At 51.9% G+C, this 16,612-nt stretch overlaps 1 protein-coding gene across 3 annotated transcripts in view; it reads left to right on the top strand.

Annotated features, from left to right (window-relative positions):
• GGTA1 (glycoprotein alpha-galactosyltransferase 1 (inactive)) overlaps positions 1-16,612 on the top strand; it is a 56,999-nt gene that overhangs the window by 24,353 nt on the left and 16,034 nt on the right. For 2 of the 3 annotated variants that reach the window (XM_060608829.3, XM_060608830.2), the window contains exons 2-4: positions 5,023-5,139; positions 11,621-11,709; positions 16,114-16,149. In XM_060608829.3, coding sequence (XP_060464812.1) covers positions 11,630-11,709; positions 16,114-16,149 — 116 coding nt within the window. In that variant the 5' untranslated portion in view covers positions 5,023-5,139; positions 11,621-11,629. Of the gene's footprint in view, positions 1-5,022; positions 5,140-5,162; positions 5,339-11,620; positions 11,710-16,113; positions 16,150-16,612 lie in introns of those variants that run through there. The other variant, XM_060608831.3, reaches the window with a different exon arrangement.

Below are 16,612 nucleotides of genomic sequence, written 5' to 3'. Positions count from 1 at the left end.
CGTGGGAAACAACCGTGTACACTCCAGGAGAGCTGCCTGGAGTCGGAGGCGGAGCCGGGAACGGAACCTCCCTGCCTGGCACTCCCTGGAAGCCTTGGAGAGCAGCAGCTTTGCCCACGCACATGTTTGTGGCCATCTCCTCCCTGGGGGGGGGGGGGGGGGGGGGGCTCAGAGGCGGTCAGATGGGAGCGTGGCGCCGAGCTGAGAATCCAGACAGGCTCCCCAGACTCAGCTCGCAGCCCTCACGCTGCTCTCTTGGCTGTACTGGGTCTTGTCTGGCTTTCGTGATTCCTTTTTTTTTTTTTTTTAAGTTTATTTATTTACTTAGAGAGAGAGGGAGGGAGAGGGGCAGAGAGAAAGAGGGAGAGAGAGAATCCCAAGCAGACTCTGCACCGTCAGCGCTGAGCCTGACGCGGGGCTCGAAGTCACGAACTCATGAGATCATGACCTGAGCTGAAATCAAGAGTCAGACGCTCAACCGACTGAGCCACCCAGGCACCCCCATGATTCCTTTTGTTCCTGGCTCCACCCCCTACCTCCTTGCGGTGCCCCCCCCCCCACCCTGGCTTCAGGGCAGTGCCTGTTAGGGACGCCCCCTTTGTCCTCTGTGCTTCCCCTGCCTCAGCACCCAGCAGACCTGCCCGCTCTTGCCTGCGTACTGACAACTCCCAAATCAGACTCCTCCCAGCCTCGCCGCTGAGCTGGTTCCAGCGGGTTCTTCGAACCCAATGCGTCTAGAACGGGGTTCACCAGTTCCCCCCACTCCCAACCTTACACACCATTCTTTAGTAGGAACATCGTTTCACTCCGCCATTTACCCAGAACTTGCAGAGCTTTGCAACGTCAGCCAGCACCCGGAACACCAGATTCCTCGTGCAGACACTCATCCTGGGCCCGCACTGCCCACCCCAGGGTCCACGCCTGGAGGGGCATGAGCGACACCCACGTCTGCCTCGCTCTCTTCACCCTACTGCTCACTGCGATTATTGCTCTCATCACTGCCTTCCATTTTTGGAATAGTTAACATTTATTGAACACACAGGTGCCCAGCGCGTGGACCAGGCATGCGTCGTAGCCTACAGGGCCGCGTTGAACATGGGCTGATGTCATAGGCACTTTCACTTTGGGCCAAAACATACGGAAGTATCTGCGCGTGGACTTGACATTCTGGGAGGAGAAGAACGATATTTAAAAGATAAATAAGGAACCTATGAGAAGAAGGTCATTTTAAATCCGGGAGTTGTTGGGGCGCCTGGGTGGCGCAGTCGGTTAAGCGTCCGACTTCAGCCAGGTCACGATCTCACGGTCCGTGAGTTCGAGCCCCGCGTCAGGCTCTGGGCTGATGGCTCGGAGCCTGGAGCCTGTTTCCGATTCTGTGTCTCCCTCTCTCTCTGCCCCTCCCCCATTCATGCTCTGTCTCTCTCTGTCCCAAAAATAAATAAAAAACGTTGAAAAAAAAATTTAAATCCGGGAGTTGCTCACCGACAAGGCTGACACTTAAGAGAAGTTGAGGGAGAATTTACTTCATGTAATCCAAGCCCTCAAGGTGCCCTTTCCTTCATTTATCTCAGACAGCTGGTGCTTTCTTATCTTCCAGCAACTTCCACTGTCTAGGTCTCCGATCTCACCAGGACATGGGCCAGCAGCCTCCCCGTGGGTCTCCCTGGCTGTAGATTTTCCTTCTCCCACCCACCCTCGCCCTGCAGCCCAAGTAACTCTGCAGAGCAAATCAGTAACTCTCTTGCCTAATGTCATTCAAGGGTTCCCCAGAACCCTCAGATTCCTCGGTGTGGTGAGGCTCTGACTCCTGGTGATAAGACTCTGTGTGGCCCTCCAGCTCCTTTCTCCCCACCCACCCACTCCGTCCTCCACCCTTAGCCACTCCGGATTGGAGCTTGTCAGTGTCCCAACTGCCCGTGTCCCCCAAACTTATCACCAGCCCACGCATCCTGTCTCCTTTGCTTTTGCACAAACGGAAGCACCTCTGCCTGTCCTAGGGGCACCCCTCGATCCTCCCACAGGGATGCTCTTCCACACTTGTCCTGCCCCCTTTCTGAATCTTCAAACCCTCTCTCTCCTCAGCTCTGTCCCAGGAAGGTTTTCCATCCTCAGCCGGCCCCACCAGCTGGCACCCTCTCTCCATCCCTTCCCGGGCAGGCTGCTGGAGAGAGGTCCTTACACTTACTGTTTCATTCCCTCGCCTGTGGTTCATTTCATGGTGCCTGGCTACAGATATAGAAATGGAGGCACAGAGAAGTTAAGCCAGTCGCCCAGGATTGCACAGCATAGGGGGCGGAGCTAGGACTCAAAGCCAGGACTCAAAGCCACCACTCTCTACAGCCCCTCACCCACCCCACGAGGTGAGGGAGGATGATTATCCTTGACACGGAGGGAGAAACCAGCCAATTGGCTCTGTCGCTTACAAGCAAGAATGTCTTTTGTGACAAATTTGGGATGAATCAAACGCTGACAACCCGCAGCCTTTTTGTTCTTTGTCAAGAATACCTCATCCTCAAGGGCAGGATCTTGACCTTCATTGTTTTTCCCAACCGGAAGTGGTCTTGGATGCAAAGCCAGGGATTCCCACACCTGGGCTTACAGCCACCTTGGCCACAACTCTGAGGCCCTGCCATCCTGCCTTGAGGTGTGGCCAGTGGACAGGTACTGAATGCTGGCCGCTAACTGATAGATTCATGGGCTGCCGGGACTGGAAGGAGCCCTAGCGACCATCGGATGATGAGATTAGCCAGCCCAGCCGGCCCGGTGGTGAGCCCTTACCCATGCAGCCCCATGCAGCCTCTGACCTCCTCTGATTAGCGCGTCCGAGGCTCATTTGCTAGGTTCTCTGCCTCTCGATTAAGGAATGACCGCAAGTGTGTGCCCCTTTGTTTTGAGGGTCTGAGCATGACTGTGTCAGGGAAGGAGGAAAACCATGTTGGATCTTTAGAAGTTAAACGTTCTGCCTTCTAGGTTTGCACACTGTGTCGAGCTGTGGTTAACCAGGCTGGAGACTCTAACTCCACCAGCCTGCTGAGTGTTCCCCCCTGGAGGCAGCTTAGGGGAGAAAGCACAGCTCCTCGGACTCGCCCGCTGTGGACCTTGAGCAAATCACTGAGACTCCCAGAGCCTCCTTCTGCTCCCCGACCGCTTTGTGGGTGACCCCGAGGATCACCGAGAGAGGCTGATTTTGCAAATCGTGAAGTGGGAGCCCCTTCTGACCTGTGGGAGGTGTTTGCTTGTGAAAAGGACCGGCTTATCTTAGCGTCTAGGCTCTGCTATCTTTCCCTTTCGCACTGACAATCGCCCCAGATTTCTAGATCGTGTAATGCAGCAAATCCTCCCTGGACCCGTAGGGAGGTGCTCGGTGATGCTTGGTATTTGTGGCGGGGAACCCAAAAGAAGGAAAAAGTAGGGCCTGTGGCCCTCAAGCCAGGGTCAGGGGAAGACAGAATAAGGCAGATAAGGCAGTTTTCAGCAGAAAGTTTTCTGTTGGTTTCTGTTCTTAGCATTCACACAGAAAAGGCACATTTGTGATGAATTTTCACCAAGTGGACACCCCTGTGTATCCACTACCCGACTTAAGCAGCAGCATGGCCGGCCCCACAGGAGCTTCTCTGGGCCCCTTCCGAATCTCAGCATCACAGATGGATTTGCCTGTTCTCGAGCTTTACATAAGTGGACTCATCCAAGACTTCTTTCTCTGCACGTGACGGGTGTGAGATCCATCCCGTGGCTGCTAACAGCTACAGCTGGCTCATTCTTATTGCTGTGCCTGGAATCCCGCTCTAGGACCTTACCGATCTGCTCTGATGATCGTCTTTGGGGTTGTTTCCAGTTTTTGCTCTGCCGTGAACGTTCCGGTCTGGGTCTCTTGGTGGGCTTATGCACATTTGCCGTGGTGTCCAGACCGACAGTGCAGTGATGGGTTGCCAGGTGCACTTTTGTTCAGCTTCACTAGATTTAAGCCTGTTGTTGGAACTTCAGGTGCTGAACGCTGTGGTCAAACAACTCAGGCCCCCGGAGGAGGGGCTGTGAGATTTTGTTAAGAACATCAAGCTGCAAGTGGCTAGATGAGGCATCGCTTGGTGGGGCTCCTGGACTTTGGCCCCCTCTCCTAAGTCTGGGGTTGCCAGACTATCCTCGCGGGAGGTGAGGGGTGTGGGGCCCCTCGGGAGGGCTGGGGTTGGGGCGGGGGGCTCTTTGCGCTTCCTTTCCCCGCTTAGGCCAAGGCAGTTTGTACGCTCCATCTTGCACGGTGGGGTTCTGAGAATGACTTCCTGTGGGTTTTTTTCTTTTTCTTTTTTTTTTTTTAATAAAAGTTTTAGCTGTTTTGACGTTTGAGAAATCCACTGTTCTAAGGTCCTTTCCAGCCGGAAAATTCTATTTTAGGAGCAGGAGGTGGGTGTGGGAAGGGTTAAGCATTATTCAGCCAAAGCGCAGGGTTGGGCCTCCGTGACCTTTTAAAGTTCTTATAGCTCAGTTTTCGATGCGGGAGATCTCATAACATTCTATAAAAATAGTGTTCAAACAAAACAACTTCCGAGGTTCAAAAGATGTGGAGGAGAGGCTCAACCTTGAGGAACATTCAGGTGGCATTTCGACTAGAGTCTTGAGGACTCTCTCCTTCACCCACCCCACCCCTGCATTTTTTTTTTTTTTTTTTTTTTAGACCTCTCATTGGCTGTTCCTTATAGTAGTTACTTGGGGTTGTTTGGATTCAGAACAGTTCCCATTTCTGCCAAGGAGTGGGTGACGTGGGCGGCCTGTGTGTCCCTCTGAAGGGTGGTGGCCTTGCCTCCTCCAACGCCAGGCCTAGTTTGGGCCTGTAGTTTCGCTCGGGGAGAGAGGCCGGGCCGTTCGTGGGCCCAGAGAGAGACGTCTCTGCCTTGGCATGTACCTCGGAGTCAACAGGCCTGATAAACAGCCCACTTCCCGGGGCCAGCGAGGAACAAAGCCCCTGGCTGCTGCGGGATCTGTCTCCCCCCACCCCCTTCCTGAAACAGCTGTTTATTCTTTTGACAGGAGTTGGAACACAGCACCTTCCCCTTCCTCCCGGCCCTGCCTCCTTCTGCAGAGCGAAGCTCAATAGAACTTTGTTGTTCTGCCTTTTACTCTGCGGGGAGAGAAGCAGACGATGAGGTATGTCGAGATGCTGGAATGATTTACTTCTGCCTTGTCGGGGTCCATGGGGGAGTTGCGAGCAGGGTCTGGCAGGGAGGAACCTCGCTCTCCCCTGCCCCTCTTGCTGGTGCCCTCAGTAGTTCTGGAAGAAGATAAAGCCCTTCTCTCCCCTGTCTAGAAGCAGGAGCTGGTGGGATGCTGGCTCAGAGGTTTCACTGTAAGTTCTGCTTTATTTTGCTCCCCCCCCCCCCCACCCCGGCAGGACCTCACGGGGCTGTGGCAGGCTGGTGTGGCCACGGCCTGGGGTTTTCTCTACAGGATTCAGAGTGACAATGCGGAGACAGGAGGGCTCTGGGCTGATGTTGAGGCAGAGCCCCCTCAGGGCAGTGCAGACACTTCGTTTACCTTATTTCTCTTGGAAAAAAACCCTTGCACAGTAACTCCGGAGCCAGGCAGTAAGGAAAAGCTGGCTGGATACAGGCTTCAGATTTCCTGGAGGGGATTCAAGAAAAGGCACCACAAGATGGACTTCAGAGAACAGGTTGTTCCGTTTGTGATGGCTGGAGCGACAATTAGCTGTGTATTTAGTCTGAGACCTGACTCTTTGTTTCCTCCGTCTGTGTTTACTCTGACCCTCATAATGGAAAACATCGCTGGAAGCAGCTTTCTACATATATATATTTTTTTCCCACAAATTGCACCATGTTTCTTCCAATGGGGAGCTCTTCCCTGTGATGCCCACCATTTTAGCAGGGGGTGCAGAGAAAGTGGCACTCCCCTCCAGAACCCCCCAGCGCCACCCCCTTCCAAGAGCTGGGCCTGCGAGGCCAAGGGTCTGCTTTTCAAAGTCAGCACCGCCCCTCCCCCCAGTTCTTCTGGGTGAACGCAGTAACCTCAGTCTGTGTTAAACCTCAGTCTCCGCCACCAAAAGCCACGACTCTGGACTCTGGCCTTGATGAGGGATGAACAAGGGGGGGCAGGGGGGCGAGGAAGGCCCCAGCCAACACACAGCAGGCGCCTGCCGAGGCTCAAGCTGGTCCGGGGAAGCTAGTCCCTCAGCGAGTCTAGCCTGTGAGTGGCCAGCTTGGGGTCAGTTGTGACCCAAGCGACTCTCACGTGATAATCAAGAAAGGCAAAATGAGAGGATGTGCCAGAGAGGCCCAGGTGGTTAGTCCACGGGTGAGCCTTCATGCTTATTGAGAAAAGAGTGTTCACAAGGGTGGGCACTGAAGCCCAGCTCCCGGGACTGGAATCCCATCTCCACAGAGTTATGCTGTGTGACATTGGGCACGTTACTTAACCTTTCTGAGCCTCTATTTCCCTATCTTTTTTTAAAATTTGTTTTTAATGTTTCTTTATTTTCGAGAGAGACAGACAGAGTGTGAGCAGGGGAGGGGCACAGAGAGAGGGAGACACAGAATCCGAAGCAGGCTCCAGGCTCCGCGCTGTCAGCAACAGAGCCTGACATGGGGCTTGAACCCACGGACCGCAAGATCATGACCTGAGCTGAAGTCGGACATGTAACCGACTGAGCCACCCAGGCGCCCCTCTGTTTTCCTATCTTTAAAACGGGGATGACACTAGAGTAACTTCACAGGGTAACCGTGGGGCTTAGCGGAGAGACTACTGGGAAAACATTTGGCCCGGGGCCTGGCCTAGTTCCTCTGGGGAGCGTCCAAGGGCCTGAAGTTTATTCCATTTTCAGAGCCGTCTTCAAGAAACAGAAGGCAGAGTTGCACCCACAGTATTAGGCATGGAAGTGAATACTAGGATATGAGAAGAGATACCACAGCAAATAACAAAAACTGACAAATACTTCAAACAGGAAAAGACCCAGGAAAACGACATCATAATAAAATGACATGAAAACACTATAAAAATCATTAGTAGTGCTTAGCTGTCTAATGCACCTGTCATAGTTTGGCTGCATAGTCTTGGATGGCCTCTTTGTGTTAGGATGATTCTGCAGTATCATTTTCAATAGAGACCAAAGGGAGACAAATCCGTCTAGCCTCTGGCCTGGTGAATCGACCTTCCTTCTTATCACTGAGACTTTAGAAATGTCTCTTCTAGCTTCACAACTTAGTGTTGGTGGTGCCGCATCTGTAAATCTTTCGGCTGTTTCTCACCCAGAGAACCCAGCTCTTTGATCCTAGATGGGGCAGGGGTAGGGCGCGAGGTGGCCCCTCAGCTGGGCACAGAGCGGCATGGGGTTCGAGCCCTTCCTCTTGGGACCCAAGGGGGGCGCTCCTGGGTGCCCAACAGGGCGCCTCTGGGGCAGGTTGTTACTGGGACCCATGTGGGCGGGCAGGTAGTGGGTTCAGTCCCCCGGCCCCACCCGCAGCCCCAGGACAGGCCCCAAGGCTGGAATGATCCCCTCAGACAGCGGCAGCACTCTTTGCCTCTAGGAGGCCTTCCTGACCCACCCCCCACCCGCAACAGAAGGTCAGGCCCAGGCTCGCAAGGGGGCAGGACGCCCAGGCTTCATCAGCTTCTGAGTAAGTCAGCCTCGGTGCTCAACGCATGCGGGTTGGTGCTCCCGCCATGCTGTCATCGAGTCAAGGAATCCACACGGGCCACGGCACCAGGAGCTCCCGGTGGGTCTCAGTGAACCGCCTTCGTAAACCGAGGCTTCCAGCTCTCTGCTTGATTTCTCTTGCACGTCCCGGGTCCATCGACGGAAAGCCTGTCGTGGGAAGTTAAGTCCACAGAACTGGTTTCACAGATGGGGAGATGGAGGCCAGAGAAACTCGTGATCCTGGGTTACAAAGCCGGCTTTGTGGAGGGGCTGGGGCTGACCCGTAGGTCCTACACCTACGAACCTCCCCTTCCTCGCCTGCCCGCCTGCCTCGAGCACCAGGCAGGGGGGGCAGACGCGATGAACAGCCGGGTCCCAGGCTGCAGGCAGTGGGGAGGGAGCGCTGAGGACAGTCACAGTTCGCAGTGGGGGGTGGGCTCACCCTTGACTCTTCTGGGGGACCCAGACTCCCTCAGGTACAGCACGGCTCTGCTCTAGAGCCACGCATTTTAGAAACTCTCCCATTAGAAAGCATCAGCGTCCTGACGGCTGCCAGGTGTGGAGCATTTGCTGACCACCAGGCACCACGTGCTTCGTATACACGATCTCCTTCAGTCCTTTCTAGAACCCCGGAGGAGGGTGTTTCAAGCTCCATTTTGTATATGTAATTAGGGGCTCAGACTACTCACCCAAGGCAGACATCCAGGACCGCTGACTCCAGAGTCTCAGTGCTGGTCTAGTTTCCTCCCGGGTCTGAGCGTCCCCGAGGGGGGTGTGGAGAACTCGAGTTCCGTCCAAGGTCATGAACACCCAGTTGGTGCCTGTGCCCCTCCCCTGTCCCCTTAGTGTCACTTGTCAACAAGTGTCACAAGCAACACTTGTCACTACCTGACCTGGATCCTTTTGAGTCTCTTGACTTCAGTGTAGTATTCCAGAAGCTACTAGGCTCGCAGAAGCAGCTTCGCAGGGAGGAGGGCTTGGGTTCCCTGGGCCGGGGGAGGAATCGGAAGCAGAGAGGAGGATTTGTTAACCTGTGGGAAGGTTTGCTTTCCTCCAGCACCGATTTCTCCCTGCCCAATTCCCGTTCTCCCGAAATAATGGCTTTTCCAGAGCTTCTGAGTGCTCTGTTATTCAGCTGAGACGTCTACCTTTTCCCCTGACACGAGATGGAGAAAACATGGTTCACCAGAATTCCTTTCAGAGAGGAATTCAGTTTGGAAGGAATACCTTGACTTAGCCCAGTTGGGGTGTAATTCTGAGATTCTCTGAAGGGTGCGTGTGTGTGTGGTTGTTGTTGGGGTGGGGGGCACAGGATGGGGTGGGTACGGAAGAATTAATTTATGGGTCACACTTCATGTGGGAGCTGTTGTGAGGGTCGCTGTCTAGGGTTGGCCCTGGGGCAGCCCGTGCCTGGGGTAGGACAAACTTAGGGAAAAATCACATGTGTGACAAGAAGGCCTAGGGAGGTGGGGGGGGGGGGGGGTTGATTCTGGCAGAACTGGCTAAATCTTGGGAAAGGAGGCAGCCAGGTGACCTAGACCTACACTCTCCCGTGTGAGACGTGGTGTCAGTTTTCAGCAGGTCCCAGTTCGGTGCTCTACCCCTTACACGAAGGAATGTAGAAGCCATCCCACATTTCCTGCTTGGTGGGTCAGATAGCCAACCACCAATTTTCAGAATTATACAGTTTTGAAAATTCTGAGACAGAAACATAAGAGAAGGACTTTTAGACCGTGCTGACTGCCAAATGCCTCATTTGTGTCCAGAGAGAGAAATTAAAATGTTTTAAAAGCTCTGTTGGCCACCCTGCCAACCCTTCCTTCCCTGGGGACTTGGATTCCAGATCCCAGGAAGCATGGATACACCCATTTCTAGTGGCTTGCTAAAACACGCAGTATTGGGGGGGGGGCGGGTGGCGCCTGGGTGACTCAGTCGGTTGAGCATCCGACTCTTGGTTTCGGCTCAGGTCATGATCTCACAGGTTCGTGAGTTCGAGCCCTGCATCAGGCTCTGTGCTGACAGCGACAGCGTGGAGCCAGCTTGGGATGCTCCCTCTTTCTCTCTCTCTGCCCCTCCCCTGCTCGCTCTCTCTGTCTCTCTCAGAATAAAGAAAGTTAACAAACAACAACAAAAAAAGATCCGGTATTGGCTCACCCACCTGGCCTCCAGGCGTAAGTCTCCAGCAAAACATAAGCAGGTTCAAGCGATCTCCAGAAAGATATGGGCTTCGAGAGTTGCCTCTGATGCTAGTTTCTGGAATTAAAAAGTTATGCGCATACTGGGAGAGGGGGTTGGGAGGTGTGTCTGATTTGGGCGCTGCCCAGCGTGTCGGTGTTCTCCACGCCGGGAGTCGGGGTGTTTCTCGGTTTAGCGTTCAGTGTTTCTTCCACCGGGAAGCAGTTGGTGTTGGATCCTCAGCAGGTGGCATTGATAAAGCTCGGGATGCAACGTTGTCACCTCCTCCGCACACACAGGGTATTGTAGCAGGACTGTAACAGGGCCCTGGGCTCGATCGGAGAAACTCCGGGTGCCTCCTGCTTCCCAGGAGCTCTTAATCAGGCTGTGGCACCGAACAGATGGATAAACCGTTACAGTCCCCGATCTGCATTTATTTGCACCTCGTTGTTTAACACGTTCTTACTCCTTTTCCTCATATACGTTTTGAGCTCTTACCGAGTACCAGGCACCGTGCTGCCCCATTGGAGCCTCCCAACAGCCCATTTTATGGACACCGGTAACCAGAACTAGCATTTTGGGGCGCATGTATATAGTGTGAGGCGCAATGTGAAGCATTTTGTGGACGTTACCTCTTGCAGTCATCACCACTTCCGTCCCCGTTTTAGAGACGAAGGAACCAATTCAGTTAGCGATCCACAATCCCTTTTCTGAAACTCTGGGGCCAGGTATGTTGGAATTCAGAATTTTGGGGGGCGCAGATAATATATCGTGTATTATGTAACGCCCATAATTGTGTATTATGCTGCACGACGTAATGAAATCCATCAATATTTCTGCAAAGAAACATGTAAACAGCATCACTAAGTGGGATAAAGATTATAAATAGCCTCATATCAGTTAGGATCTTGGTGCCAATTAAATTATAAAAAGGCCTTTGGTCCTCGGAGCTTTCTGGAGCTGTGGAGGAGGACCCGAGGACCTGCCCCATGTTCAAGGTCCCCCAGATCTGTGTGTATGAGGGCTGGCACCCAAATCCACCCTTCTCTGGGAGTGAAGACATCTCATCATTATGACGGGTGGGCACAGTCCCGATCTAGATCTGTTTGCTCCCCAGTGTGGGACTTGCCTTGCACTTCTTATCCTTTTGCCTTCTGTCTTCATCCCTTGGGAAGCTTTAGTCACCTCCCCAGCAAGGTCTTCCCTCACCGCCCAAATTAAAGTACTTTGCAACCTGTCGTTCCCCACCTGGCACCCAGCCCCTCTCTAACCATGACTTCATGCAGCAATCAAGACATATTTAAGTACCTACTATGCGCCGCTTGATTGATTGATTGATTGATCGTGGGTGTGGTGGGGAAAAGCTGGATGGGGCTGAGAATGGGAGACTTTAAGGGACCAGGGCTGTCTTCCCCTCCGAGGATTGGGCCTGTGGTCAGTATGTCAACGGCAGCAGAGCCAGGGAAAGGATGGTTTCCCATAATCTGGGTCAGGAGCCAGCGAGGGTCCATGGGAACGGTTTCTAGCTACACCCTCGCCCACCCACATCCATGGCGGACCGGGATCAGTTGCAATACCTTCCCTCTCAGCGCCAGAGTGACCTTAGCCCCCTTCCCACCCGGGCGGCCCTGCCAACTCATTGAATTACTACTTTGCCATTGAGCTAGCTAATGGCACTCCTTCGCGCTAGCTAAATATTTATGAGCTTTTCCTCTCTGAAGGTGGCAGCCTTTCTTAGAAAACCATACCTCACTTTGTGTTTATTTAATCTGCTTTTTCCTTTCTCCTTTTTTTTTGTCTCCCCAGGAGAAAATAATGAATGTCAAAGGAAAAGTGATTCTGTCAATGCTGGTTGTCTCGACTGTAATTGTTGTGTTTTGGGAATATATCAACAGGTAATTGTGGAGTGTGACACCCACCTTGGACTCGAGTCTCCTCGTGTCAGCCACGTGACCAGGTTGAAATTAAAACTGAGATTAACAATGAAGAAGAGATTCCACCCTTCCTGTATCCCTGAGCCCTGGACTATATTTAAAATCATTAGATCGACAAGTACCTTCTGGCTAATTAATCCCCTTCCTTCCTGTCACATTCCTAATGTCTTGGCTTTTGTACCTTTGCCGTTCTGGGTGGGTTATATGCAGAAACAGCGAGGCCATCCTAAGCCCAAATGTAACTTTCATTATTGGTACGACGAGCTGTGGAAATTACCTTCAGAAATTTCAGACAGGAATGCCATGAGAAATCCACCCCACGTCTTGCAATTCTAAGATATTTTCAGAGTTTGAAAGGCATAACTTAAGTTGTTGACTTTCGCTATACGATACACTCTGAGTGGCTGGTGATTCATCTGTGCCTGGCTAACAGGCTTGGGTGTCTTGTTTGGTTTGGTTTTGTTTTGTTGTAACTCTGGAAAGCAAAATGAATGAAACACTTCTGAGTTTTCAAATGCATCAGTGGACTCCCCCCCAAATATGCGTGCTTCTGTGCTTTTGGAAAATCCAGTGTCTCAGAGATTCCGGCTGGAGAGGCTCCTGACAGAAAGCAGTCTGTGCAAACAGCTACAAAAATGCATGATCCCTTTGACTTAGGAGGCGCTTTATCCAAGAAGCCCACAACACAACTCTGGGCGGGGGAGCTGTCCTGACACCACTAATATTTTCATGATGAAGTCCTTCAGTAGCCCCGAAGTTAAAGGTGACAGCCTGGATTGACAGTTACATTCCTTCTGCTCTTAAAGCTTAAGCCTGCAGGACCATCTTGGCTACTAAAAAAGGGATCTGTACCTTTAAGTACATCAGCAGAAGGAAGACTCCAGAGCGTGGGAGCTGTTACTCCCGGGAGTGCAGAGTAGATCTAACCCCTTCTGGAGCCTTATTCTGTTTCATTCTGAACAACTCATTTTAACAAAATCGAGACAAGCTAGGGTGTGGTCAGGTTCAAGGAGCCTACAAACCATGTCTGTCTTTTGAATTGAGGAAACTGGACGTACTTAGTCCTGAGGCAAGGTAATTCAGAGTCAGGTGCAGGGACCCTGGGATCCCTTGGGTACTTGAGGGCAGAGGAAATGTCTTGTCTGGAGTCTGGAGCTGGGCTGCCTGGAACTGGTTCTGTGACACCATTCACCTCCTCTGTGGCCTTGGGCAAGTTACTCAGCAACTCTGTTCCTCAGTTTCCCTCTCTTTAAAAATGAGGGGATAATAATAGTACCTGCTTCATAGGTACCTCATTGGGAGGATTCAGTAAGTTATTGTATATAAAACATTTAGGGCAATGCCTGGGAGTTAATAAGCACTTAGTGAATGCTGACTGTCATCCTCTCCCTCCTCCTTCTCCTCCTCCTCTTCCTCTCCCTGCCCCTCCTTCTCCTCCTCCTTCTCCTCCTCCTTCTCCTCCTCCTTCTCCTCCTCTCCCTCCTCCTCCTCCTCTCCCTCCTCCTCCTCCTCCTCTCCCTCCTCCTTCTTTTCCTCCTTCTCCTCCTCTCCCTCCTCCTCCTCCTCCTTCTCCTCATCCTTCTTCTCCTCCTCTTTCTTCTTCTCCTCCTCCTCCTTCTCTTTCTCCTCCTCCTCCTCCTCCTCCTCCTCCTCCTCCTCCTCTTCTTCCTCCTCTTCCTCTGCTCCAGAGGGCAGAACAAGACAGGGGGTTTTGACAAGTAGAAGGAAGAGCTCTAGTGGTTGGAAGAATCCAACTGAAGAACAAACAGTCTTTGGAGTCCCTGCCCTGAGTTGATTGAGATCCTTGTGCTGATAACCTACAAGCTCTGAATGCTTGATTGTTTAAGCTTGGTGTTTGGAATCTCAGCCAGAGTCGTACTTCCATATTTTGGGTGGTTCACAAAATTAAAAGATGGGAGCCAAAGGCCCCAGTGTGCATGTTGGCACTGACCTCCCATAACGAGGGTGATTTTGCAGTGCTGGGCACTCTCCACATGGTAGCTGGAGCAGGTTCTGGCCGCTCTCTGGGGCCATGGTTTGGCACCCAGACTCCGGGCACGCATTTTTCAACGTGAGGAATCTACTGAATGTCTGCAAGAGGCATAAAAGGCAGCAGATCCTGTGGCACCTTGTGAATTGGCCATGTGATGGCCTGAGGTGAGCTGAGGGCACTAGCCTTAGACAGGTGGACAGCACCGAGCTAAAAAGGATTTCAAAATAACTAAATGGAGCCCATCAACCGATTAGGGATACAAGCGCAAGTCCTATCCTCAGGGGGTTATGATCTAGACGGAGCAAGAAGATAGGCATATAAATAACCAGCAGTAGAAGAGGAAGACTGTCAGGGTAGAGAAAAGGAACTGTCAGAGTTAAGGAGACTAAGATTATGTTTGGCTTTGGGGGGGGGATCTACTGTTTGCACTTATGTACAACTGTTTCTTGAGCACCTACTATGTGCCAGGCTAGGATCGTATCAAGAAAGGCACAGAAGAGATGGCATGTGAGCCCTGAAGGATGAATATGTTATTGCTGTGACCACTGAGATGTGGAAGGATTCTGGGAGAGGAGGGGACGAAGGACAGGTTAGTAAAGAGACGTGACAAGGTCGCAAAGCTGAATCTAGAAGCTAGTGCCCTGAGTGCCAGGATGGCCATCTGAGCAATGGGTGGCAGCAGACACTCCCCCTCTTCCTCTCCGTTCCCCTCCCCCTTCCACTTCTTATAGGACCTGGAGTCTGATCCCCCAGGTTCAAATACTGGCTCTACTCCTCACCAGCAGTATGACCTTGGGCAAATCACTTAATGCTTCTGTGCGTCAGCTTCCGCCTCTGTAGGATGAGAAGATTGGATCGTGAGGTTTCGATGAGCTGATCTATGTCAGTTGCTTAGAAGGGTACCCGGCTAAGGGTTAGCTCTGATGGATATTGTCAGAATCAGTATAGGAACAAGAAATTTTCGAGCGTGGTCCTTGAGTCTTGGGCTCAGAGGAGAAACCATAGGTGGTGACAAAGCATGCATTTTATTCCTACAAGGAGATGCAGGACCCCCCACCCCCACCCCGCCCCACCATGAGGAGAAGGCAGGAGGAGGGGATAAGAGACTACAGAGTGTGAAACAACTGTGAGCCACTTTTTTTTTTTTCAGGGTCGAGAAAACTGGGGCCAGGCAGGAATTGAGCCACAGCAGGTGCCTGAGCTCAAGTGTAGAACTCTTCCTACCAGGCTGTACCCCCATTTATTCACAGGGAGGAGAAGGGGGCACAAGGCTTAGCTCTGGGGCACAGCTTCCCTGCACAGAGCAGTGGAGTGATGCCATATGACAAGTCCTGCCACTCTACCTCCCAAAATGCCTCTCAAGTCCTTCTCTCCATCTGGTTGGCCGCCTTGCTTTGTGCCTGGGCGACAGCCATCACCTCCGAACGGGTCACCCACATTCACTCCTCACCCCTGCCATCTCATCTCCGGTGACCTTCTTCAGTTGCCTGCAAGACCCTGTCCCTCCCCTGCTCAAAACCCTTCCAGGGCAGAATCCCCAGTAGGCCCCAGCAAGGTCTGGCTTCCGGTGACTTCTCTGCCACTTTCTTGCACATTTAAATGCCTCCTTTTTTCCTCACCGTCTTTGTGTATCTTTTCACTCTTGTCTGGAACACTCTTCCCACATCCCCTTCACCTGGACTCCATTTATCCTTCAGATCTCAGCTCAAACATTCCCACCTCCTCCAGGAAGCCTTCCAGGTCTTCCTGTTAACTGCTTGGAGTACATATGCTTTTTTTTTTTTTTTCAATAGCTTGGAGTTTGAGGTCGTGTAGCCGTGTGATTGCCTGAATAGGGTCTGCCTTCCCTGCTAGCTTGAGTGTAGCACAAGGACACATGGACATAGGTCTTGTGTCTGTCTTAGCCAGTGCTGTGTGCCCAGTACTCAGCACGTAATTATGCTCAGCAAGTATCTGCTGAATGAGTGGAGATGGCTCAACGGAGGAGTCATGTATTCCCTGGCCCAGCCTTGTAGGTCCCTGCAGACCAACTCACTGCCTCCTCTAGCTTCAGAGATGGAACCCCTCCCTCAGTGAAGCCACCTCTAGCCAATGGAGAGGTGTCACCTTTTTCTTATTTTTTTTATGAAGATTTGAGTTACTCCAGTAACCTCTTTCCCACCCCTTGCTCTGAACAACCCTGAAGGGACTGCCACTGAAAATACCCAGTCCCTCGATACCTTTGGCTGTACCCCAAAGACAAGTAGAAACCTAGGAGTAGACAAAACCCAGGCTCTCAGCTCAGCCCGGGGCATCAATGGTAATGATTGCAAAATAGCTTTTCTCGGAATTAAAAGTAACATGATATGTTTTTATTTCTCATTTGCTTTCAGCCCCGAAGGCTCTTTCTTGTGGATATATCACTCAAAGTAAGTGCTTTGAATTCTAGAGATGTATGGGATGTCTCCCGTGTCCACCCTGGCACCCCCTACAGCCCGTTTTTAGCACCGCGGCAAGTAGGGGAGCTCCGGTCAAGGGCAGAGGGGAAGGGTGGTTTCCCAGGGATCTGAACCACATGCCTCCCATTCCCTAGGCAGGCCTTTATACAAGAACTGTGACTTGTATTTTGCCCTTGATTCTCATCATGGGTTTAAGTGGTGTCATTTGGAGAACATTCTGCCTTGCTGATGAAAAGAATCAGGATAGATATTTTTCATTATGCTGCCCAGTATGTGTTCTATAAAGACCCTTGCAAGAAATTCCTTTGAGACAAAGGACCAGGAAAGAAGTTAAGGTCTCCTGATGAACTAGTATTTATTATTATTATTATTATTATTATTGCCAAAGGCAGTGAGAACTATGTAAGCCTTCTTTTTTTTTTTTTTTTTGGGA

This window comes from Panthera onca, chromosome D4 (assembly GCF_046562875.1).
Source record: "Panthera onca isolate mPanOnc1 chromosome D4, mPanOnc1 haplotype 2, whole genome shotgun sequence".
NCBI lineage: Eukaryota > Metazoa > Chordata > Mammalia > Carnivora > Felidae > Panthera > Panthera onca.
This window is presented reverse-complemented; position numbering and strand designations above follow the sequence as displayed.